At 43.8% G+C, this 26,368-nt stretch overlaps 1 protein-coding gene and 1 pseudogene across 4 annotated transcripts in view; both read left to right on the top strand.

Moving 5' to 3' along the window:
* The window catches only part of ppil4 (peptidylprolyl isomerase (cyclophilin)-like 4), a 66,328-nt gene that overhangs the window by 3,409 nt on the left and 36,551 nt on the right, over nt 1–26,368 (top strand). For all 4 annotated transcript variants that reach the window (XM_070884821.1, XM_070884820.1, XM_070884819.1 and 1 more), the window contains 4 exons: nt 8,853–8,917; nt 11,828–11,945; nt 13,981–14,123; nt 20,680–20,776. In XM_070884821.1, coding sequence (XP_070740922.1) covers nt 8,853–8,917; nt 11,828–11,945; nt 13,981–14,123; nt 20,680–20,776 — 423 coding nt within the window. The remainder of the gene's footprint in view (nt 1–8,852; nt 8,918–11,827; nt 11,946–13,980; nt 14,124–20,679; nt 20,777–26,368) is intronic.
* On the top strand, nt 685–919 carry LOC139267589 (U2 spliceosomal RNA; annotated as a pseudogene).

Here is a 26,368-nt window from a genome sequence, read left to right as displayed (position 1 = left end):
TCAAATCTGCCACTCTCCCTTGGATCCCATTGGCTTTTACTTTTTTGATCAGCCTGCCATGTGGGACTTTGTCGAAAGCCTTGCTAAAATCCATGTAGACTACATCAAACACACTGCCCTCAACGATCCTCCTTGTTACCTCTTGAAAAGATTAAATCAAGTTAGTCAGACATGACCTTCCATTTGTAAAACATCTCCTTAATTAAGTCAAGAGTCGAGACTTATTTCTGACCTGACTAATGTAAAACTTATCTTAATTAGGACAGTCAAAACTTATTTACGACTTGACTCTACACTATCAGAGTTCGAACTTGAGACAAAACAATGCAGATACAGGATGCCACCCTAATCCAGGGGTTCACTCTTTTACTTAGAATAATCAAAGAAAATACAAGCAATAGACGATAGGATTAAATGCACAATAATTTCTTAATTATCAACTCTCACCAACGCTTCTCAATAGGAGGTGGGTAGGGTGGCTTGACGCATCCACCTCCATGGCACGAACCTGGTATTGCAGTACTTCCAGGAACGGTGCAGTGGCTCTAGGCCTTTTGGCTAAGAGCATTGGCGCAGGGTGATCCTTGATGTGTGCAAGGTGACCTCTGGCGTTTGTGATCTGACAAGATGATCTGACAAAGAATTGGAAAGATTGGCAACGAATAATAAAAAAAAACTCTCACCAACGCTTCTCGGCCTTTTGGCTAAGATCATGCGTAACTGACCTGACAGGGGAGTAACCATGACCAGAAAGTGGTTCTCCCTGGATCAGGAAGGTGGTTCTCCTATGCTTTTTGGAAATAGGAGGTGGGTGGAGTGGCTTGACCCATCCACCTCCACGGAGGTGGGTGGGGGGCACACACCCACCTCCATGGCACGAACCTGGTATTGCAGTACTTCCAGGAACGGTGCAGTGGCTCTAGGCCTTTTGGCTAAGAGCATTGGCGCAGAGTGATCCTTGATGTGTGCAAGGTGACCTCTGGCGTTTGTAATCTGACAAGATGATCTGACAAAGAATTGGAAAGATTGGCAACGAATTAAAAAAAAAACTCTCATCAACCTATCCCGTTAAATCCTTATAACGGTTACAATTGCCTATCCCCTAAGTGATTAATAGAAAGCAAAGATGCTCACATAGAGCTAATTCTAGCTGTAATCAGCAATCGGAAAATAACTCTCTGATTCCCTTAAGTAACTGATCAGGTTACCACTTCTTTAAACTTCAGACCCTTGACAAGAGACTTCGCACTGTAATTATACTTAGAAAATTGGCTGTCGGCCGACTGCGTGTTTCAAACTATCCAGACTATCTAAAAGGTTTATGTTTCCGTCCAGTGTAACTTCTGTGAGCTCGGTTGGTTCTCTTATCAATCCGTGGGACAATTACTGAGGCAGGGAATGTTCTCTTACAGTCTTATCAATCTGTGGGACAGTTACTGCACAAGATAAAAGTTCACTGGGTTGGGGTAATATATTAGCATAGATGGAGGATTGGCTACCTAAGAGAAAACAGAGGGTCGGGTAAATGGTTCATTCTCTAGTTGGCAACCAGTAACTAGTGGAGTGCTGCAGGGATCAGTGCTGGGACCCCAACTATTTACAATCTATATTAACAACTTGGAAGAAGGGACTGAGTGTAATGTAGCCAAGTTTGCTGACGATACAAAGATGGGGGGAAAAGCAATGTGTGAGGAGGACACAAAAAATCTGTAAAAGGACATAGACAGCCTAATTGAGTGGGCAAAAATTTGACAAATGGAGTATAATGTTGGAAAGTGTGCACTTGGACAGAAAAAAATCAAAGAGCAAGTTATTATTTAAATGGAGAAAGATTGCAAAGTGCTACAGTACAGCGGGACCTGGGGGTATTTGTGTATGAAACACAAAAGGATAGTATGCAGGTACAGCAAGTGATCAGGAAGGCCAATGGTATCTTGGCCTTTATTGCAAAGGGGATGGAGTATAAAAGCAGGGAAGTCTTGCTACAGCTATAGAAGGTATTAGTGAGACCACACCTGGAATACTGCGTGCAGTTTTGGTTTCCATATTTACAAAAGGATATACTTGCTTTGGAGGCAGTTCAGAGAAGGTTCACTAGGTTGATTCCGGGGATGAGGGGGTTGACTTATGAGGAAAGATTGAGTAGGTTGGGCCTCTCATTGGAGTTCAGAAGAATGAGAGATGATCTTATCGAAACATATAAGATTATGAGGGGGCTTGACAAGGTGGATGCAGAGAGGATGTTTCCACTGATGGGGGAGAATAGAACTAGAGGGCATGATTTTAGAATAAGGAGCCGCCCGTTTAAAACTGAGATGAGGAGGAATTTCTTCTGAGGGTTGGAAATCTGTGGAAGTTGCTGCCTCGGAGAGCTGTGGAATCTGGGACATTAAATAAATTTAAGAGGGAAATAGACAGTTTCTTGAGCAATAAAGGGTTATGGGGAGCAGGCAGAGAGGTGGAGCTGAGTCTATGATCAGAGATCAGCCATGATCTTATTGAATGGTGGAGCAGGCTCGAGGGGCCGTATGGCCTACTCCTGTTCCTATTTCTTATGTTCTTACCGAGGCAAGGATTGTTCGCTTACTGTCTTACCAATCTGTGGGACAGTTATTTCACTTGTCTGCATTTCTTAACGTTCAACAAAAAGGTCTCTTGACCTGCAAGGTATACTGGGTTATAAGAATTTAGTCAATTTGTAGTTTCGGCCATCCAAATGCTGTAGTCTTATACATTAACAAATCCTTGCTGATTGTCCTTGATTAATCTGTGTCTTTCTAAATGAAGGTTTATACCGTCCCCCAGAACTTATTCCAATAATTTGCCCACCACCGAAGTTAAACTAACTGGCCTCTAATTACTCGGTTTATCCCGTCCTCCCTTTTTAAATAATGGTACAACGTTAGCAGTTCTCCAATCCTCTGGCACCACTCCTTTAGCCAGGGAGGATTGGAAAATGATGCTCAGAGCCTCTGCAATTTCCTCCCTTGCTTCTTTTAATAGCCTAGGATATATTTCATCCGGTCCTGGCAATTTATATACTTTCAAAGATGCTAAACCTCTTAATACTTCCTCTCTTACTATGTTTATTCCATCCAATATTTCTCTCTCTCCCTCCTTAACTCCAATGTCGGCATCATCCCCCTCTTTGTGAAGATAGCCGCAAAGTATTCATTAAGCACTTTACCCACATCCTCCGATTTCACACAAAGATCATCATTTTGGTCTCTAATAGGCCCTACTCTTTCCTTAGTTATCCTCTTGTTCTTTATGTAATTATAAAACATCTTTGTGTTTTCTTTGATTTTACTTGCCAGTATTCTTTCATACCCTCATTTTGCTTTCCTAATTTCCTTCATAATTCCACCCCGACACTTTCTATACTCTTCCAGGCTTTATTCAGTATTAAGCTCTCGATATCTGATATATAAGCTTTCCTTTTTTGCCTTATCTGACCCTGTATGCACCTTGTCATCCAGGGGGCTCTAAATTTGGCAGTTCTATTCTTTTTCTTTGTGGGAACATGTTTACTCTGAACTCCATGTATCTCCCTCTTGAATGTCTCCCGCTGCTCTGACACTGATTGACCTTCAAGTAGCTGTTTCCAGTCAACTTTTGCTAAATCATTTCTCAACCTCATAAAATTGGCCTTCTCCCAATTTAGAACCTTTACTTCTGTTTTAACTTTGTCCTTATCCATAATTATGCTAAAACTAACTGAATTATGATCACTACCACAAAAATGCTCTCCACTGATACTCTTTCCACCTGCCCAGCTTCATTCCCTAAAACTAAATCCAGAACAGCCCCCCCTCTTGTTGGGCTTGCTGCATATTGGCTAAAATAAGTTCTCTACAATGCAATTTAAGAATTCTGTACCCTCTATACTTTTTACACTGATAATATTAGGGTAATTGAAATCTGCTCTATTACTGCTCTATTGTTTTTTCACTTGTCAGAAATTTGCCTACAAATTTGCTCTTCTGTCTCCCTCGGACTGTTTGGAGGTCTAAAGTACACTCCCAGCAGTGTGATCGCCCCTTTATTGTTCTTTAGTTCAACCCATATAGCCTCATTTAATGATCCTTCTAACACATCATCCCTCCTCACAGCTGTAATTGTTTCTTTAACCAATACTACCACCCCCCCCCCCCCTCCTTTTTTAACCCTCTCTCTATCTTGTCTGAAAACACTGTAACCAGGAATGTTGAGCTGTCATTCCTACCCTTTTAGCCATCTCTCAGTAATATAGGTTGGACCCCTCTGGTCCGGAAATATCCGTGGTTCGGCATTAGTCCCGGGTTCCCGGCTTCCAGAGTTCTGTGCTGCGGAACTGCCGCTTTGCGTGGGCGTCCCAGTTTCCTGCATTTCCTGCCTCTGTGTTCTGAGAGGTAACCGGGCAAGGAAAGAGAAGGGCAGGCGGCTGACTGCGGCACTGAAGCTGGGCCTGAGGGAGAGGAGGGTTTATATAAAAAAAAAAGAGCACCAAACCAGCGCGTTAATTAATAAATGTGTCTGGGCGATTTCTACACGAGGGGGGAGAGAGAGAGAGAGAGAGACCCAAGTTTCGCAGCCTGAGCCAGAGCGTGGCGGAGGCGGTTAGGAGCCCAGGTGCCGTGGACCGGTATCGGTAAGCCTAGGCTAGGCGTGACCTCCCTTGGTTCGGAAAATTCTCTGTTTCGGCACCGGTCAGGTCCTGAGGGTGCCAGACCACAGAGGTCCAACCTGTAATATCATACTCCCATTTGTCTATCTGTGCCCTTAGCTCGTCTGCCTTGCATTAAAGAATTCTTCTTAGGCCGTCCCCCGGAGCTGAGGATGACTTACTTCCACACTAAAATGAGTTCTCAGGTGACTGATGAGACCAATGCAGGATCTACAGTCTCTGTCACAGGTGGGGCAGACGGTGGTTGGAGGGACGGATGGGTGGGGGGAGCTTGGTTTGTCGTTCGCTCCTTCCGCTGTTTGTACTTGGCTTCCGCGTACTCCTGGTGAAGAGACTCGAAGTGTTCGGCGCCTTCTCTGATGCTTCTCCGCTTTGAGCGGTCTTGGGCCAGGGATTCCCAAGAGTCGGTGGGGATGTTACATTTTTTCAAGGAGGCTTCGAAGGTGTCCTTGAAGCGTTTTCTCTGCCCTCCTGTGGCTCGCCTGCCGTGATGTAGCTCGGAGTGGAGTGCTTGTTTCGGGACTCTCGTATCGGGCATGTGGATAATGTGGCCTGTCCATCGGAGCGAATCGAGTGTGGTCAATGCCTTGATACTGGGGATGTTGGCCTGGGAGAGAACGCTGACATTGGTGCGTCTATCCTGCCAATTGCAGGATTTCGCGGAGGCAGCGTTGGTGGTACTTCTCCAGTGCTTTTGAGGTGCCTACTGTACATAGTCTATGTCTCTGAAGGAGGGCGGGAATCACTACTGCTCTGTCGACCATGAGCTCGGTGCCGGGTTTGAGATCCTGGTCTTCGAACATTCTTTTCCTTAGGCGGCCGAAGGCTGCACTGGCACACTGAGAGCGGTGTTGGACTTTGTCAGCGATGTCTGTCCTTGCCGATAGTTGACTCCCAAGATATGGGGAGTGGTCCACATTGTCCAAGGTCTCGTCATGGATATATTAAAGTATATACCATTTAGCATTGCCAAACTGCCTTGTTGTCTATTGTCTAGCCTTTGTTTCCTCTGCCTCCAAACTCATTTTACTAATTTTCTGCTTTCCATTTCCTGCTTTGTTTCTCTCCCTTCTAAAATCCTAATAACAAACATCAACGTTCCCTCAGCTCGCTTTCGGTCCCGCACAGCCCAGGACCGGCTTTGTCAATGTTAAATTTATGCGCGAAACTAAATGAGCAGCACAGTCCTTTAAAGGGGCCACGCACCCAAAAAGTAATTCGGGACAACATTGATTGGCATATTAGTAAAGTCTAATGTGTGCGTGAAATTACTGAATCTTGTGAACAACATAATTCAACAAAGCATAACGGTGCGTGTGGCAAATAATTTGTCCACTTGAACTGTGGAGAACACTCAGTACAGCTAAAGATTTGTCTCTTTCAAATGTGGCTGTATTTGTAGTGAGCATTTTGAATTATATAAAAAGAATCAAGTACTGATGATTACAGATCTGCTGCTGATAGTGATATCAGTGGGAGCGTTTTGAAATGATCAATTAAGAACATCACAAAGGAGACAAATTTACATGACATTGAAGCATGCCGACTAAGGATGATTTTCCTATAGTGTGTCGGAGGTGGCACCTAAATAGACGCAGTGCCTATCAGCAAACTGTTTCTTTACTTCTGAATATTAGGTACATATTCTGCAAAAACTGCTCCCCTTGCCTTCCCTCTTGAATGCATTGTTCTCCCGTCCTCCCTTAAATTCTGCAACCGATATACACCACCTACCCTCAACCTATCTTTGACCCCTTCCTTCTATCCCCCAACCCACTCATCCCCTTCCCCTCTTTCAATACCACTTGCTCTTGCATCTACCCTGAAAAAGCTCTTGCCCCAAGTTGCTTACACCTGCACTCTTAAACTCTTCACTCTTTGGCCCTCCATTCATTGTAATACATAGAAACATAGAAAATAGGTGCAGGGGTAGGCCATTCGGCCCTTCGAGCCTGCACCACTGGTCAATATGATCATGACTGATCATGCACTTCAGTACCCCCTTCCTGCTTTCTCTCCATACCCCTTGATCCCTTTAGACGTAAGGGCCACATCTAACTCCCTTTTGAATATATCTAATGAACTGGCCTCAACAACTTTCTGTAGTAGAGAATTCCACAGGTTTACAATTCTCTGAGTGAAGAAGTTTCTCCTCATCTCAGTCCCAAATGGCTTACCCCTTATCCTTAGACTGTGACCCCTGGTTCTGGACTTCCCCAACATCGGGAACATTCTTCCTGCATCTAACCTGTCCAATCCCGTCAGAATTTTATATGTTTCGATGAGATCACCTCTCCTTCTTCTAAATTCCATTGAATATAAGCCTAGTTGATCTAGTCTGTCTTCATATGTCAGTCCTGTCATCCCAGGCATCAGTCTGGTGAACCTTCGTTGCACTCACTCAATAGCAAGAATGTCCTTCCTCAGATTAGGAGACCAAAACTGTACACGATATTCAAGGTGTGGCCTCACCAAGGCCCTGTATAACTGCAGTAAGACCTCCTTGCTCCTATACTCAAATCCTCTTGCTATGAAGGCCAACATGCCATTTGCCGCCTTCACCGCCTGCTGTACCTGTATGCCAACTTTCAATGACTGATGTACCATGACACCCAGGTCTCGTTGCACCTCCTCTTTTACTAATCTGTCACCATTCAGATAATCTGCCTTCCTGTTTTTACCACCAAAGTGGATAACCTCACATTTATCCACATTATACTGCATCTGCCATGTATTTGCCCACGCACCTAACCTGTCCAAGTCACCCTGCAGCCTCTTAGCATCCTCCTCACACCGCCACCCAGCTTAGTGTCATCTGCAAACTTGGAGATATTACTCAATTCCTTCATCTAAATCATTAATGTATATTGTAAATAGCTGGGGTCCCAGCACTGAGCCCTACGGCACCCCACTAGTCACTGCCTGCCATTCTGAAAAGGACCCGTTTATCCCGACTCTGCTTCCTGTCTGCCAACCACATCAGTACATTACCCCCAATACCATGTGCTTTAATTTTGCACACCAATCTCTTGTGTGAGACCTTGTCAAAAACCTTTTGAAAGCCCAAATACACTACATCCACTGGTTCTCCCTTGTCCACTCTACTAGTTACATCCTCACAAAATTCTAGAAAATTTGTCAAGCGTGATTTCCTTTTCATAAATCCATGCTGACTTGGACCGATCCTGTCACTGCTTTCCAAATGCGCTGCTATTACATTTTAATAATTGATTGTAACCTTTTCCCCACCACCGATGTCAGGCTGACCGGTCTATAATTCCCTGTTTTCTCTCTCCTTTTTTTGAAAAGTGCCGTTACATTAGCTACCACTCTTGCTTCCACTCTTAAAATGAGTTCTTAGGTGGCTGAACAGTCCAATACGAGAACCACAGTCTCTGTCACAGGTGGGACAGATAGTTGTTGCGGGAAAGGGTGTGTGGGACAGGTTTGCCGCACGCTCGTTCCGCTGCCTGCGCTTGATTTCTGCACGCTCTCGGCGACGAGACTCCAGGAGACCCAAGAGTTAATAGCTCGCAAGCGCAGGGCATTTCTGAGCCTTAAACAACAACCAGCTCGGGAGCAGCAAAGCTGCATTACAGACGGCTCACGGCTGAGGTCCAACAAAAAACCCGGGACCTAAAGAACAGGTGGTGGATGGAGAAAGCACAGGAGATACAGCAGCTGGCCGACAGCCAGGATTCTTCTTCGCAGTCAAGGCCACATACGGACCAAACACCCAAGGCCGCACCCCACTGCTGGCCAAGAATGGGGAAACGCTCATCAAGGACACCAAGACAGTCAGGGCTGCTGGAAGGAGCACTTCGAAGATCTCCTCAATTGAGACTCTGCCTTTGACTCAAGTGTTCTCGACTCCAACCCGAGCATGCTACCCACCACCACCTCAGCAAAACCCCAACTCCGTTGTTCGGATGCTCAGGTGCCGAGTAATAGAAAATATGCACGTGACTGAATACGAAAGCGCTTTTTTTGTAGAAAGAAGTTAAAGGATAAGGCTGAGATGTCCTTTCAGCGTGAGTGTACAAGTCTGGAGTAAATTCCGTGGTCGAGAATGTAGGTGTGAATTGAAGTTCCAGTTTAATTTTGATCAAAAAATGATCCCAAATGTATTACTTTCTTAGTCTTACTGTAAATATCTAGTCACTCGTCATTTAATGTTTTGTAACAGAGGGACTTCATTATACAGACTGGTGACCCAACTGGAAGTGGTCGTGGGGGAGAATCCATTTTTTGGTAGGTACCTCTTAATTATTTTAATTAAACCAGCGGCTGAATTATATTTCTGAATAAGTTATTACATAGACCTGCAACCAGAATTCTGCTAAATTACACCACCATCATTTCCTGCAGGCTAAATCCAATAAAGTTTCTCGAACTTGAGTGACAGTGGGTTCACTCCAGGTACACAATCTAGGCTAACTCTCCAGTGTAGTATTGAGGGAGTGCTCTATTGTTTGAGGTGCTGTCTTTCAGGTGATAAGTTAACTGAGGCACTGTCTGCCGGTGTAGGTGAACATAAAAGATCCCATGGCACTATTAAAAGAACAGATGAGTTCTTCCGGTGTGGTGGCCAACACCTATTATCTCTGCCCCTATCACCAATAACAGATTACCTGGCTATTAATCTCATTGCAGCTTGTGGGACCTTGCTGTGTGCAAATTGCCTCATTCGTGGACCACTAACATGCTCAGCAGATATCTTTAGAAAATCTAAACCATCTAATTTTCCACTTTCAATGAAAAAGCGCCGTCGACATTAAAGTGATCTTGCACTATTATACAGTTTGATTGCTGGCTTTCCTGTCACAATTTACTGTACATTAGTTATAAAGGACCATCAGTTGATTTCAGCATAAAATTCAAAATAAGCAAGTAGTCCTCAAAAAAGAGAGCACATGGACTGCAGCAGTTCAAAAAGGCCCACCTTCTAGGGGATACTCTGGGTGTGTGCTAAATGCGGCCTTTCCAACATCATCCACGTCCTATGAACAAATTAAAGAAACATCAGCCAAATGTAGCAACAGATGAAGATACAAGCAAGACGGGCACCACTGGAGCAATAGGAATTTATAAAGAGACAGCTGTTCTTGTTGACACCAGTTTGTCCCTCATACAAACCTCAAAACTAAATATAACTGGGAACATTATAAAAACGTAAGAATTAGAAGTAGGAGTAGGCCATTATATAGGCAATTATATATTTAAGAAAGTCCATAAATTGTCCATTCAGCAGATTTATTTTTCTGCACTAATTCAAAGTGTAACTAGAATCCACATTGGGTAAAATGTTGACAGTTGAATTTCCACCTCCCCAACACAATACAAATCTCAGCACAGGTAATACTTCCATTCGAAAGTCAGCAGTTACAATGTCACTTAGATGGTGTGTACCTTCTGGCTACAAAAATGATTAGTGTAAAGAAATAGATACTTGTATTTGAAGTCTAGTCACTAGTTGTAATGTAGGAAACGCGTCAGTCAATTTGCACACAGCAAGCTCCCACAAACAGCAATCTGATCTGTTTTAGTGATGTTGATTGAGAGAAAAATATTGGTCAGGACACCAAGTAGAACGCCCCTGCTCTTCCTTTGAAATAGTGCCAAGAGATCTTTTAGGTCCACCTGAGAGAGCAGACGTGGCCTTGGTTTTAGCGTCTCATCGGAAAGACGATGTGTCTAACTGTGCTGCACTCCCTCAGTACAGTCAGCTTAGATTATCTGCTCAAGTCTCTGGAGCGAGACTTGAATCCACGATCTTCTGAATCAGAGGCGGGGGTGCTATCCACGGCTGACATAGCTCCTTAGTAGTTTCATATCTCAGACTGCATTTTGTAACACACATTTTGTCAATATACTCTCTCGAGTAAACTCCCAGTACCTCAAAAACAATAAATACTGCCATTATCATACAACTTCACTGCAATAAACTGCTAAATACAGTGTTAAACAAACCAATTTTGTTGCATCAGTCTTCAGAGGACATTTCCATTGTAAGCATATGTGAATTTCTTAAACCCAGAAATGGGAATTAATTTACATAATTGGTGATATTTACTCTCAGGTGGTCTAAATAATGCTGTACTTTATCTGGTTCTATTCTGCTGTGGGTCATTTAACTCCATATTTCTGCATATGCTTTGTTCATTCCATTGTCTCTCCCTGTGCTCCAAGCCTGTCTTTGCCTTTTTCTGCTCCATGCCTCTTTTTCTGGGTTTATTATTGCAGGCAGCAGCATTCTTTAGCTGGTAATGCATTACTTCAGTTTCCTAATTGGGTGGGTTTAGCTTCCCACATGGGACTTTCCTGGGCCAAATATCTTTTCACTGGAGGAGAAACAAGAGTAAGGAAGTATTCCTACAATTGTACAGGGGTTTGGTGAGACCACACCTAGAGTACTGTGCACAGTTTTGGTCTCGTTATGAGGAAGAACATTCTTGCCTTAGAGGCGGTGCAATATAGGTTCACTAGATTGATCTCTGCGATGAGAGGGTTGTCCTATGAGGAGAGATCATGTAGATTGGGCCTATACTCTCTGGAGTTTAGAAGAATGAGTGGTGATCTCATTGAAACACAAGATTCTGAGGGGGATTGACAGGGTAGATGCCGAGAAGTTGTTTCCTCTGGCTGGAGAGTCTAGAGCTAGGGGGCACACTCTCAGGATAAGGGCTCAGCCATTTAAGACTGAGATGAGGAGGAATGTCTTCACTCAGAGGGCTGTGAATCTTTGGAATTCTCTGCCCCAAAATGCTGTGGATGAGTTTACGCAAGGCTGAGATGGATAGATTTTTGTACTCTAGGGGAATTAAGGGATATGGGGATAGGACAGGAAAGTGGAGTTGAGGTCAAAGATCAGCCATGATGCTACTGAATGGCGGAGCAGGCTCAAGGGGCCGTATGGCCTACTCCTGCTCCTAATTCTTATGTTCTTCTTATTTCCTCAGTTACAATACCTATTTTGCTCCAGACTTCTTGTTGGCACTCCTGCGTAAAGTAGCATATGATCATATGAATCTTCTTGTCCTTTCCAGGATTCTCTCTGTCCTGGGGGATACCCGCGCTGATTACTGAACGGCAGAGTACAGCTGACCCTGGAAATAATGTTGATGATTGTGGTAAACAATTTATCTTTTCCCTATCCTACAGTAAGCTCTATGGAGATCAGGCCAGATTTTTCGAGGCAGAAAAGGTGCCCCGAATTAAACATAAGAAGAAAGGAACTGTATCCATGGTGAATAATGGCAGTGATCAACACGCATCTCAGGTAGATTGATACACCTGTGTTTATCTATGTGCATGTTTATATAGGTATGTGTTAGGGATGGAAATTCGGTCGCGCCTCTGTTGCGGTCTTAACCCGGGCAGAGCGGTATATTTTTCACCGGGAAATGGTTTGCATCTCCAACCGCAAAATTCATCAGCTGGGCCTTGAATGTGGAGCGGAGCGCTAAGGGAGGCGTTCCACACACTTTTTTTTTAGGTCACTAGGCTGGCTGAGCAACTCAAAATCCCAAGCTTAAGCATCTGGCCTCGGAGTGCTCTAAGAGAGGCTTCCCTGGGGGGAAACCAATCTATAAAAAAACACTCCCAATGCCTTACTGACGTCACATCAACATACATCACTAAAATAAAAAACAATCACGCTTACCTCAGGTAGACATTCCTTTACTCACTGCGGCCGGTACAGCTCAGACCATCAGCTTTCACAGGTGGTCCCACTAGGGCGTGCTATTGGATCGTGCACGAATCAAATTTCGAAACGGTGTTGCAACCAGGGTTGTTGCAAGTCATTTAGCCTCTCCCAGGTGGTATTGCTCTGTGCCCCCTCAAAAATGGCACCAAATGTCCCGGCTTGGGCACTGGAAACTGGCCGTATGCCCGGAAGTGATCTCTGCTGCCAATAACGCCCCTCTGGGGCGAAAACAAAGGCTGAAACAGACCGAAAATCCAGCCCTTTATGTTTCAAGAATAATTTCACTATCTACACAGATTTTTGGACCCTAGGGGACAATCAAGAGATATGGAGATCGGGCGGGAAAGTGGAGTTGAGATTGAAAATCAGAATGGGGAAGGAGGCTCGAGGGGCCATAAGGCCTACTCCAGCTCATGATTCTTATGTTCATGTTATCTATTGGCTTTTGATTAGCATTCATTTAGGTCTAAATGTAACCACAAGGCTCCATGACGTGTATCTAAAATGCCAATGACAACAAAAAGGTTGGACAGTTCTAACTCACATATGCAAGAACTGAGGCAGCAGCTATTTTCAGGGTCTCCCATGTAGAACCGTGTGCAAGAGCCCTTCAATTTGTCCCCCTATAAGTTGTTCATGCCCCATTAGTGCAGATAGTGTATCAGCTCAGGAATCCTCTGTGCTGGGTTCGGGGTATTCCTATGTGGGTGTGGAATTTTTTCTAATGTTTTGAGTATTGTCATATGATTCTATCTGTTTTATCCATGGTCACAGTAACTACGTCCGTACGGTGTTCCTCTTTAACTCCCCCACCCCCATAGCTGACGATAGAAAGGATACATCCCTATCAGTTTGAGGGGCACAGGAAAAGTAGCCTAATGCACACTCCCTATGACACATTAATGATTTGAAACTACGGGACTTTGGCTAGCATTGCAATGTTTTCAAGCAGCGGTTCAGTTAAAGGACATTCCACAGCTATGTCCTGGGCTTTCCTTGATCGTCTTTCTATAGACTGTGCCTGTAAAGTAGAGTGTGAAGTGCTCATGGCTCCTTTAACAAACCTTAATTGTTTATTTTGCTAATGCACAAGGCAGTGTTTTTGATAAAACTTTCCTGGCAGCATGCGTTGGAGCTCTTCAGCTAGCACCCCTCCTCCAAATTGGTACTACCTCACCATGACTTCTCCAATGTGAAGGACACCAGAAAGATGAAGAAAAGCTACTTGCTTTGCAGCTTTTTTTCAAGTGAACAAGGCATCATTTAGACGCCTTCCAATCATTTCCCGAGGTGATGGTTTGCTTAGGGAGTTTAAGGCGATGTTGGCAGAGATTAGCTTGAGGGCATAAATTAATTACTTTTGTGATGTCGATCCTGGGCAGGAAGCTGGGGATCACATGTGCCACCATCCAGCCTGATGTGGTGCAATTATGCATGTGATCAGCACATAGATTCGCTGGAACCGGTCAAACTTTGCCAAGTGTCTGTGGATCATCATTAGGAGAATAAAGAAGACCTTGCAAATTGAGTCATCTCACTTTTCAAATTCACTGATTTCTACTCTCCTTTCTCCTCCTCTCCCCACCCCCCTCCCCTTCCCGCCTAGTTCTTGATCACTGTAGGAGAAAACGTGGATTACCTCGATGGTGTACACACAGTGTTTGGTGAGGTGACTGAAGGCATGGATGTCCTAATGAAGATCAATGAGGCCTTTGTTGACAAGGATTTCTGCCCATACCAAGATATTAGGTCTGGTGTTAAATTATATAAATAGAAATTACGGCACATAATGCATTTACAAGACTTTATATTTTCTTTAAGATTTAGCTTTTAGGTATTAAAGAAAATGTTGTCAAAATGAATGCATGTAATGTCAGAAAGCTACTTAAGTCTAATTTTTGTCGCATTTGGCCTTGTAGCATGATTGAATTTGTTTGGGTTGTAAAATAGCCAATGACTTGGATTTCTGACACATTCGTCTGTTTTTAGCTACCCCAAATCCCAAAGCTGGTCATAATACAGCATGTTGTTTCTATTGTCTTCTGCTTAATGCTGTTCTGTTTAGTTCTTGAAGAAAAGTGTCCTTGGATGGTGATGGAGTGTGTCACGTGTGAAAAGACTGCCTGGGAGATCAAAGTTGAGATAATGAGATTGTATATAGGAAGACTGAGGACATAAGTAAGCTTATATAGAATTTACAGCACAGAAACAGGCCATTCGGTTTATGCTGCACACAACCCCCCCCCCCGCCCCACTGTATTTACTTTACCTCACATTAATATATTCTATTCCTTTCTCCCTCATGTACAGTGCTTATCTTGCTGTCTCCTTAAATGCATCTGTGCTATTCGCCTCAACCACTCCCTGTGGTAGCGAGGTCCACATTCTCAATCTTAAGAGTCCATTCAGCCATCAATTCTGTTCCTTCATCACTATCTAAATCATCGACTCTTCCACTTTCCCCAGCCCAAAATCTTTATACCCTTTTCCGAAGCTCCCTGTGAAAGACTGCATCTATAACCCTCAAACTCCTGTCCCGAAGGATATTGATCCATTTCCTTTTTAATGATAGCCTCTAGCAACAGTGTGTGTGGCGAAGCCCAGGAGCAGTTGAGTGACAGTCCTGCCTCAGAAAGCAACGAGGCCCCAGAAGTGTAATGTGAATAAATGTGAGGTTATCCACTTTGGTGGCAAAAACAGGAAGGCAGATTATTATCTGAATGGTGACAGATTAGTAAAAGGGGAGGGGCAACGAGACCTGGGTGTCATGGTACATCAGTCATTGAGGTAGGCATGCAGGTACAGCAGGCAGTGAAGAAAGCAAATGGCATGCTGGCCTTCATAGCGAGGGGATTTGAGTGTAGGAGCTGGGAGGTCTTACTGCAGTTGTACAGGGCCTTGGTGAGACCACACCTTGAGTGTTGTGTGCAGTTTTGGTCTCCTAATCTGAGGAAGGACATTCTTGCTATTGAGAGAGTGCAGCGAAGGTTCACCAGACTGATTCCCGGGATGGCAAGACTGACATATAAAGAAAGACTGGATCGACTAGGCTTAGATTCACTGGAATTTAGAAGAATGAGAGGTGATCTCATAGAAACATATAAAATTCTGACGGGATTGGACAAGTTAGATGCAGGAAGAATGTTCCTGATATTGGGGAAGTCCAGAACCAAGGGTCACAGTCTAATGATAAGGGGACTGAGATGAGGAGAAACTTTTTCACTCAGAGAATTGTGAACCTGTGGAATTCTCTACCACAGAAAGTTGTTGAGGCCAGTTCGTTGGATATGTTCAAAAGGGAATTCGATGTGGCCCTTACAGCTAAAGGGATCAAGGGGTATGGAGAGAAAGCAGGAATGGGGTACTGAAGTTGGTGCAGGCTCGAAGGGCCGAATGGCCTACTCCTGCACCTATTTTCTATGTTTCTAATCCACTGATCCAGTTACAACAATAGCGGTAGCGGGCTCCTATGAAGGTAGTGAGCTCCCTGAATCATTGATAGTTGCCTCACAGACACCGAACACACCTGATCCCTCAGCTAGGAGGGACGTGCAGAAGCACATGAGTTGCAAGGAAAGACCAATTGACGACTTGCACCTCAAGCTCTGGAAATAATCCACTCATTCACTAAATTAACTGATTTCACTTTTAATATTGGATGTGATTTACCATTCATAGTGCAGAAAAGGAAGTGTCACTTTTTCAAAATATTTCAAATTGAACGTGCAGTTCCCAGCTGATTACAAATGTGTTCAATAGAAAGTTATAATGAACAATTGCAGAACACACAAAGTATTGAACTATGAGCTGCTGCTGCACCTGCGTCATGGTGCTGCTCCTCATTCAAGTCTGTTGTGAGGTTGCTGTGCATGGAAATATTGCACTGTATGCTGTTACAATTTAACGGGCTAACCAGACTGACTATCCTCAAGCATTGCTTTATTTACCAGCTCAACTGCTTGCTCAGTGGATCCTAATTAGTCAATGGACATTGATATTCAGCCTGTCTTTTTTTGCTTCAAATGTTTTCAAAAGCAAATTAAATAAAACAGCTTGGTAAGTGTGTTTTCCTGAGGTATTACCTTCTCTGCTCCAGAGAGCTGTGGAGCCTGGGTCATTGAATATATTTAAGGCAGAGATAGACAGATTTTTGAGCGAAAGGGGACTAAAGGGTTATGGGGAGCGGGCAGGGAAGGGGAGCTGAGTCCATGATCAGATCAGCCATGATCTTATTAAATGGCGGAGCAGGCTCGAGGGGTCAAACGGCCTACTCCTGCTCCTATTTCTCATAGAATGGTACAGCACAACAGGAGGCCATTCTTTGGTAGAGCTATCCAATTAGTCCCACTCACATGCTCTTTCCCCAAAGCCCTGTAAATTCTTCCCCTTCAAGTATTTAAGTGAGTCTACTTCTACCACCCTTTCAAGCAGTGCATTCCAGATCAATGCAACCTGCTCTTTTTTTTTACCCTTTTATCTCTTTGCTTTTTTTATATCTCTCTCAATCCTAGGGATCACGACTTTTCTTTGCATTTATATAAGCCCTTTCCTTAGTTTTATGCTATCTCTTACTCCTTTTGTGGACCAGGCTTATTTAATTACACAGGTAGAGCTCTTGCCTTTTAGGGATATGTGCAGGGAGAAAAGGCTTATTTAATTACACAGGTAGAGCTCTTGCCTTTTAGGGATATGTGCAGGGAGAGTGGAGAGTGGAGAGTGGAGAGTGGAGAGTGGAGAGTGGAGAGTGGAGAGTGGAGAGTGGAGAGTGGAGAGTGGAGAGTGGAGAGTGGAGAGTGGAGAGTGGAGAGTGGAGAGTGGAGAGTGGATCCAGTCCGGGAGCAGGAGTCGGGTCGGGTCCAGTGGGGGGGGGGGGCGGGAGCACGGGTCGGGTTGGGTCCAGTCGGGGGGGGCGGGGAGCGGGAACAGGAGCGCGGGTCGGGTCGAGGCGGGGAGCGGGAACAGGAGCTCGAGTCGGGGGGGCGGGGGCGGGTGTCGGGTCTGGTCCGGAGGCGGGGGGGGGGGGAAGCGGGTGTCGGGTCTGGTCCGGAGGCAGGGGGGGAGGAGCAGGAGCTGGCCGTGGGAGGAGCCTAATTCACCCAGCTCCAGTGAGGCCATTCAGCCAGGGCTAGGGGCTGGGACCTGGCTCCGCCCCCCCACAGCTCGTGCTGGCTGCGCCGAGGGCCAGAGGACCTGCAAGTAGGTGGAGAATACCGAGGATTTTTTTAGGCGCACTTTGTGGCGCGAAAAACGGGCGTCCAGGTCGGGACTGCGCCGTTCTAGGCGCGTGTGGAAACTTGGGCCCTATATCTGTATTTTTACCTGTTAAAAGTTCTGCCCAGTCTACTGTGGTCAATTTTTATCCCAACTCTTCAAAGTCAGCCTTACCTAAATTTAAAACTGTGATTCGTGATTCTTCTCTGCAAAAAGCTAGCTGCCCATCTATCCACACCTCCCCTGTTCTTTTTAAAAAGCTGACTCTTATTTGATTGCCTTTAAACTGAGCATCTTCTCTTGTGAAGAATATATTAATGTGCATCATTTAATGAAGGTGATCTCATACCATTTTCATATTATTGCAATAATGGAGCTGATTCTGCAATCTTGGGAAAATGGGTAGTCCAAGGTCATTCAAAACCAATGAAGTTCACAAAGGAGCTTGCACTGTGCCAGAATCCATCTTCAGTCCTGGGAGAATCCATCTTCTCCCAGGATTGGAAGGAAGTGCAGGCTGCTGGTCCTCTGAGATAGAAGCTGTAAAAAAAACACCGGAAGAATTGTTAATGCTAGTTCAGATCTCCATGTTACTGCTAGGAGCACAAGAGCTGCTGTAGTTAGACCTCAGCATTCTGTAACAATCCCCCCAAAATTGCACACGGCACACACTGCTTCTTGCATGTGGAGCTCCTCTTCTGGACAGTGTGGCCACTTGAAACTCTGCCTCTTGTATGCAATGAATTAAAGGCAGGGATAAGTACTTGTTGAAGCATAAGAACGTAAGAATTAAGAGCAGGAATAGGTTATTCGGCCCCTCGAGCCTGCTCCGCCATTCATAAGATCATAGAAACATAGAAAAATAGGTGCAGGAGTAGGCCATTCGGCTCTTTGAGCCTGCACCGCCATTCAATAAGATCATGGCTGATCTTCTACCTCAACTCTACTTTCCTGCACTGTCTCTTGCCGGTACTGCTGCAATCAATCTCTGTCTTGAATATACTCAAAGATTGAGCCTCCACAGCCCTCTGGGGTAGATAATTCCAATGATTCATCACCCTCTGAGGTGAAGAAGTTTCTCCTCATCTCAGTCCTAAATTGCCGACCCCTTATTCTGAGACTGACCCCTGTTTCTAGACTCCCCAGCCAGAGGAAACCTCCTCCTTGCACATCTTGTCAAGCCCTGTAATAATTTTGTATGTTTCAATGAGATCACCTCTCATTCTTAACTCTGGAGATTATAGGCCTAATCTCTCCTCATAGGACAATCTCCCCATTCCCAAGAATCAGTCTGGAGAACCTTCGTGCACTCCCTCTATGGCATCAACCCACGACCTACTGACTCAGAAGTGAGAGTGCTACTAACTGAGTCAACCTAACACTTGAATAATGCAAAAAAATGGTTAAGTTGGATTAAGGAGACTAAAACTGTACACAATACTCGAACAAGTGCGGTCTCACCAGGGCCCTATATAATTGCAATAAGATGTCTCTACTCTTATACTCAAATCCTCTTGTACTAAAGGCCAACATTCCATTTGCTTTCTTAATTGCTTGCTGTACCTGTCTGTTAACTTTCAGTGATTCATGTACAAGGACATCCAGGTCCCAATGAACACCAGTATTTCCTAATCTCTCACCTTTACTACAAGGCTAGTAATTAACCCTTTCTCATTGCACAATACTCGATCTAAAATAGCCTGTTCCCTAGTTGGTTCCTCAACATACTGATCTAGAATTCCATGAATTCATCCACTACACTATTACTGCATATTTGGTTTGCCCAGTCTATATGTAGATTAAAGTTCCCCATGATTACTGTATTACCCTTGTTACATGCATCTCTAATTTGCTGATTTATATTGTGCCCTTACCTGCCTGAGTTGCAGTCGCACCCTGACCACTAACCAGGCCTGTACCACTACCTAACCTAAGGGGTGTGACTGCCTCTTGGGGCAAAGTATCCAGATAACTCTCCCCCTACCTGATGCATCGCAATGTCTCCAGCTCAACAACACCGAGTTGCAGACACTTACTGCAGGTGTGGTTGCTCGGGATCCCAGTGCTCTCCACAAGCTCCCACATGCTGCAGTTACGCCACAGTACCTGCCCTGCCATCTCTAACCTTGTGTTATTAATTAATTAATTAAAGCTTTTATTCAATCAATATTTTAGTTTTACTTTTTAATTGTTTTATCTGTTCTAAGTTAATAATTTAATAAGTACCAGGAAGTTACAGTTTCTCGGCTCTTAAGTTAAACCCTTTCCCTAACTTATAAAGCAAATAAAAGCTGTAATACTCACCAACTAATCACGTACTTGCTCCCCTGTGACGTCACGCTTTAATTTTTTTTTGCCGTGCTCTGATTAAACTCTCGCTCCGCTCCGGGCTCTGTGCAAACTCTCGCTCCGCTCCAGGCTCTGTGCACACTCTCGCTCCGCTCCGGGCTCTGTGCACACTCTCGCTCCGCTCCGGGTTCTGTGCAAACTCTCGCTCCGCTCCGGGCTCTGTGCAAACTCTCGCTCCGCTCCGGGCTCTGTGCACACTCTCGCTCCGCTCCGGGCTCTGTGCGAACTCTCGCTCCGCTCCGGGCTCTGTGCACACTCTTGCTCCGCTCCGGGCCGCGCTCTGTTTAAACTCTCGTTCAGGACACCGGGGAGAACTCCGCAGCTCTTCTTCAAATAGTGCCATGGGGTCTTTTACGTCCATCTGAGAGAGCAGACGGGGTCTCAGTTTAATGTCTTATCCGAAAGACGGCACCTCCGACAGTGCAGCACTCCCTCAGCTATGTGCTCAAGTCTTTGAAGTGGGTCTTGAACCTACAACCTTCTGACTCAGAGGAGAGAGTGCTGCCCACTGAGCCACAGCTGACACTTATCTGATTACAGTTGCGTTCAGCTGCTTTCTGCTATAATGCAATCTATTATTTTAAATAACAGGAATTATCATAAACTTTTCACCATGATATAAAGCTATGTTAAGTGTGGTGATGTCAATAATTTATACTGTTTTGTAATAGATGCCTGAGTCCGTTTGGTTAATTAAACATTTTATGAGTTTGTTAATGAAAGTACTTGGTTTGTTTTATATTAGGATAACCCATACAGTAATACTGGAGGATCCATTTGATGACCCTCAGGGTTTGCAAATTCCAGATCGTTCACCAGAACCTACCAAAGAACAGCTTGATGTGAGTATTTACTGAACCGTTTTCTGCCCCCACTGGCTTTTGTAAAGTTTTTATTTTCTTGGTTTACTTATACATTTTCTTCAACTGACCATTAAAACTTTGGCATTGAGATACGAGGAACTCCCGTTGTATGTGGGTTCCTTTTTATATGCGCACATAATGGACACTAGCTGATGTCCCATGGCATTGCAGATGAGAAATGCAGACCAAGTGTAGTCTTCAGGTGAAGTGGGGTTAAAGAGTGAGCAATAATTGGACGAGGTAGTGTTAATACGGATTCTTTTTCCCTCAATCTGTTTCAACGAATACACTGACACGCGAACACCTCTTGTCTTTTCTGTAAAAGACCTTTATTGAAGATTCTCTGGCCGGGACTTGTCAAGACAAAGGAACACTCTCAATCAGAGCCTGTTTACCTTCCCCTGGACAAGTTCTTTTCAGCGCGAAAAGCACAGTAGATATACATTTTCAAAACAGAACATATTTGATTAGCACTTGGTCTATCCAATCCCTTTCTGCTTCCCCCAGAGTACGTCCAATGGCAAGCAAGAAAGTCTCCCAATTAGGGCTGGTGTCAGGTTAGTTATAGCTTTGCTACACTGTCTTCCCTTATCAGTAAAGAACCCAATTAGTTTCCCTTCCTCCTTATCAGTAGAAGCTATTACTTTTCCCTTCCTATCTAGGATTTCTTTCTTTCTTTGTGCTGCCTTGGGCTTTCTCATGGCCGTGTCTAACCTCAACTTCAACTCTTGGTAACCCCTTTTTTTTCTGTTGATTCTGTAGTTGTCTGCATCTTGACATTTCTTTAGTTATTTTCCCACGATTCCCTATCTCCATCCTTTTGCCACCTTCTCTATCCATCTACCACTTTCGCAACCCTTCTTTACACATTCTCATTCCCCCCTTTTATCAGTCCATGATAACCCTGGTGCTTATTCCAGGAGTATCGCGTTTAGCCGTCCTGATCCTCCTTATTGTCTGAGTCCGCCTCGAACCTCTTTGCAAGGTCTTATCAATGTCTGTTTAGGTTCTCACATCGTATCCTGTCGGAATATTATTGAATTGATAACTTCTGGAGCCTTGGTACAAAGCCGAAGAGAGGCCTTTTACCTCCTTATGGACCAGTGCAGGAACCAGCACTTTAACCCACTGGTACCCCTAATGCCAAATTTTTCTCTTACATTTCCCCCTTTTGGCCCTTGGCTATACGCCAAGCTGGCCATATTTCCTGATAACTATCTCCCTGTAGGCAAGTTCCAGATCGGTTCGTTCACCTGGGTGGCCATCTCCCAAGCTTCGGGACCTCCTGAAATCTTCCCACAGAGTTATATAAGGTAAGTCCTTCCTGTAGGACTGCTTAAATTTTCATCCCTTATGGCCTTAATCATAGTGCGTGCCCTGACTTATCGTTTGGCCTGTTTAATTCGTGCACATGTTAATCCCATCATGACCATCAGAACCAGACCCTGTATTACTACAAGTACATGTGATATTATTCTTATCCATGGGTGAATTTGAATATTAAGTCCAATGTCCCACAGCTTTGAGTACCAGGGCTGATCAGCCAGCATTGCCTTAGTGTCTCTCTGTAAGTTGTCTATTTCTTCCATCAGCCGGACATACTGTCTTCTTTGATTCTGGATTCCTTGCACCAAACGTAATTGTTCCTCATTTAGTTCCGGTATCTGTTTGCCTTGCGGTTCCCATACCGCCTCTTCGTACCCCTCTCGGAGGGTATCCGTGATTGTTCCGTCGATGATTTCTGTTGTCTCGGGATGTATATGATATCCGTCTATGTCTATTTCTCCCTTGGGTCTGAAGCAGAAGTTAGGAGTAATGAGGACACGGGGTGACTCCTCCCCTGGTCTTAATGGTTAAGTTGGCTGCCCCCGTGCTCACGCATTACTCTCCGTTCCCTTGCGGGGCAGCGATGGTCTCAAGATCGTGTTCGAGAGGAGTGATACTCAGCATGCATCCGTTTGTTTGGTGGAATCTGCAATCATCATTCGTCATTCATGGCATACCTCGACATAAAACCACTTGGTTAATTTTATAGCAGTCAGTTATATCAATGCCTTTGGTACTATTAATTTTAATCACCTGTCTGGCAGGCTGATAGTAACATAACCGAGTTTGGTTTCTCACTTCACCAATATTATTGATCTGATATAAGGGGTCTCCCTTTGTTACATCATACTGTGGTATGGACAACACAAATCCGATCATATTCACCCGCCCAGTAATACATCTGAATTTCGGCACCCATGCGTACCTCGCATGTGTTAGTCATTTTTTTATCCAATTGTTAAGTATGCTGTTCGGAATCCAATCTGGTATGTCTCCATTCTGGAGTTGCACCAAATTATGTTATGCCTCACTTAATATCCAGGCCCCATACCCGGAGCAAACTATCTCAGCCTGTAATCGTTTACTTATATCTTTCCCCATTGCATGGATCAATTTTATTGTCTTGGCATTTCGGCAATGTATGGGCCACTTGTAACAGTTCCCCTTCTGCGCCATCTCCCAACCACGCTTGTAGGGCTTGGTTATCCAAGTCCCTCCCCACTAAACCACTCAAGACTACGCCATTAAGTTGTTAACCCGGTCGTATATTGCCTACAGGCCTATGGAATTCATCGTCATAACCCTTGCCGCATAACCCGTGCCTAGTGTTTCCAGTATTCCCCTTTTTTTTTTTTACCTTGCCCTGTTCCATTTCTGACATTAAATCTCAGGGTAGTGGGTTCCAGGCCTTCGAGGATCCGTTGTGCCAGGTTCTGGTATAGACTTATAGTTTCATTCCCACAGAAGCTAGGAAAAATGATATCCATTAGGTTTAGGTTAAGTAATCACTGACGCACCCCAAATTATATCCTTTCTTTAGATTCTTTTATTACTAGCCCCCCTTTTTAGGTTGTATTCCTTCTTGTTTGCGTTGCGCATGATCAATACCGGCTTCTCCGTGTTATAACCGTGTCACGCTTCAGGACATACACCTTATATTCCAGAGACCTCCCTTGGTCTTTATTTTATCCCACTGGCCAGTTTCCCTAAACATCCTGGGGTCCCACCCCCTTTTTGCTCCGTTCTCTTCCCACCCTTCTGTTCTTGTTTGCAGCTTCATCCGCCCAGGCATGAGCTTCTAGAACTGAAATTCCGTCCAGTTGGATTTCTGCGCCCTTCCCCTTTTGGTCCTATGAACTTGCTCCTGTCCTCGGAATATACTGGCGCCCATGGCATCGGCAGCCTGCTGCATTACAACCTTACTTAATACACTATACATAACCATGCGTTAAAATAAGTTCTGTCCTTGCTCCAGTCCTTGGCTGCTGGGTTGCATATTTCGGCAGTCAAATTAAACAAAGCTAGTTCATGTAGTAGTGTCTTTCCTGCGTGGTGCTATATCTCTCGTAGTCCATCTGGATTATCCAGTGCTTGCGTGGGCCTCAAGGTCCCCAGTATCCTGAGTCTCCAGAGTCGAAGTAGCCGCTGCGGTCCCATCTCGGTGAGTGTTTTATCTGCAAATTTTAAACAGATAGCCTGGTCGTCACCAGGTGTTAGGTTCTGGTCTACTCATCTTTTATCCATGCATGTTGCGGTCACTCTGTGAAATCGGAGGTAAAGTTAGGTTGGGTTTGTAGACTACACTTACCCACCGTGGGGTACATTGGCTCTATTGCCATAGGTGATGGTGCTATGGTTGCGCACTGCACTATCCGTCTGGCCCCGTTTTTTAAAAATCTCTTCCAGCTTATTTATCTTAGCTTTTAACTCTTGAATTTGTTTTGTTTCAGAATCTTTCTTTTATTTGTATCAGGCGAGTATTATTCCATAGGCTAGTTCTGTTTTTATTTTTATTCTGACTATCGCACCATTTCCTCTGTCAGGTGAGTTTTTTATTCTATTAAGAAATCCAAATTAATAATGTCCAGTATAAAACAGCTGTCAATGGAAAGGGTTAACTCCTTTACAGGTTTGTAAGAAAGCCTGATGTCATTACGTGACATCACGTAATCATCCGAAAAATTCTTCTTTTTTTTTTTAAAAGTCTTTGTGCCTTCAAAACTTGCTTAGAAATTAGGAATCCGTTAAAACAGCAGAAATCATTAGTAAAGCCGTCATAATAAAAGTCTTCTCATCAGGAAAGACGGCATTTTAGAGTAAACTCCAATGTTTTCTTAACTTCTTATTGCCAAAGATTTTTTTGATTGATTTAAAACGAGACCACATATTTTTAATAGCTATTTTGTTTACTGAAATCCAATTTTCACACACGCTGTGTACATTCTAACATTTCGTTTTATTTTACGGTCCCGTTCACTGGGCAAATCTTGTGTTTTATTTCTCTCTCGGCACAAAATCTAAACATCCGTGCCAGTTCCATTTTCTATAAGAATTTTAAAATTCAGTAAGATTCTCTAATTCCCAGTTTTTTTTTTTTCTGTGCTGAGTTCGCATAGCTTAGATCTTTTCTCCTTGTTATCTTCAAAACCCTCCTGCTTGTTTAGACTGTTCGGGACTTTTCTTGATAAACAACGTCCATTTTGGAAATCTTTCAAACTGGAGTGAAACTTTCTCATAATTTAAAATCATTATCACTGTAGAGTGTCTTTTACCTTTTCCAATTTTTTTTCCCTTTTCCTAATTAAACCAATATCTTTTTCACAGCAAACATCAACTAGTATTTAGTAAGTTGTCTTTTTCCATCACAAACACATTTTTTTCAGATCTCCTTTCTTCAAATTAGGTTTTGTATTTTACACGGAGGGCTCGTGACTCCATAAATTTGTTAATTTAAAATCATTTGTTTACTTTCAAAGTGGCATCTTTATCTTTTTCTTTTCTCCATAACTAGAATGGAGTCCAGCAATTAGGCTTTGAGGGCTGCTTTTCATTATCTCAAAATGCTCCAGTTTCAAAGTCGTTAAAATGTCTCTTAAAAACAGCAAGCTTTAGCAATTTAGAACATTTTTCAAAAGTCTCTTTTACACCTTCGCAGATAGCTCGCCACTCGCCCAGGAGTTTGACCTGATCCCTGAAGGTATTTCTAGATTGTTTCCAAATCTTTTAGTTTTATATCTCCTTTTTTCTTTAAGAGATCAGATTTAATTTAATAATTTTTTTTTTTGAATCCACCTCAGTATTTTGCTGTGCCTTCTCTGAATATCTCAAAATCCCAATTCAAACTTTGTAATTTCAATCTTTATTTAAAACTTTTTTTTTGAGCTAGAAGTTTTTTTAAAAAAGGCATTCTTTATCTCATTCCGAGACTAAATTTATGTCTTTCAACCCAATGTAATCAATCATTGCATGTTTTCTTTCGACAAGTAAGTGAGCGTGTCAACTAAATTCTTTTTTTTTCAACCACCAGGACCATGTATTTTTTATCTTTTACTCAACAAACCTATCCTTTGTGCATTTCCTAGCTCCGTAACTTATCATCCGAATAAATCCACACCTGCGTTTCTAACTTAAAATGTCTTAAAACTTCCCACATACAGGACAACACTAAAAAGAGTTGAAAAAACTTTCACTCTGTTTGGAGAAGTGGGTGGAGCTAAAATAAGCAAACAGCTGCTCCACTCCTCC

This window comes from Pristiophorus japonicus, chromosome 7, assembly GCF_044704955.1.
Source record: "Pristiophorus japonicus isolate sPriJap1 chromosome 7, sPriJap1.hap1, whole genome shotgun sequence".
In the NCBI taxonomy this organism is placed as follows: Eukaryota; Metazoa; Chordata; class Chondrichthyes; family Pristiophoridae; genus Pristiophorus; species Pristiophorus japonicus.
Note: the sequence above shows the minus strand (reverse complement) of the source record. Positions and strands in the feature narration are given on the sequence as shown.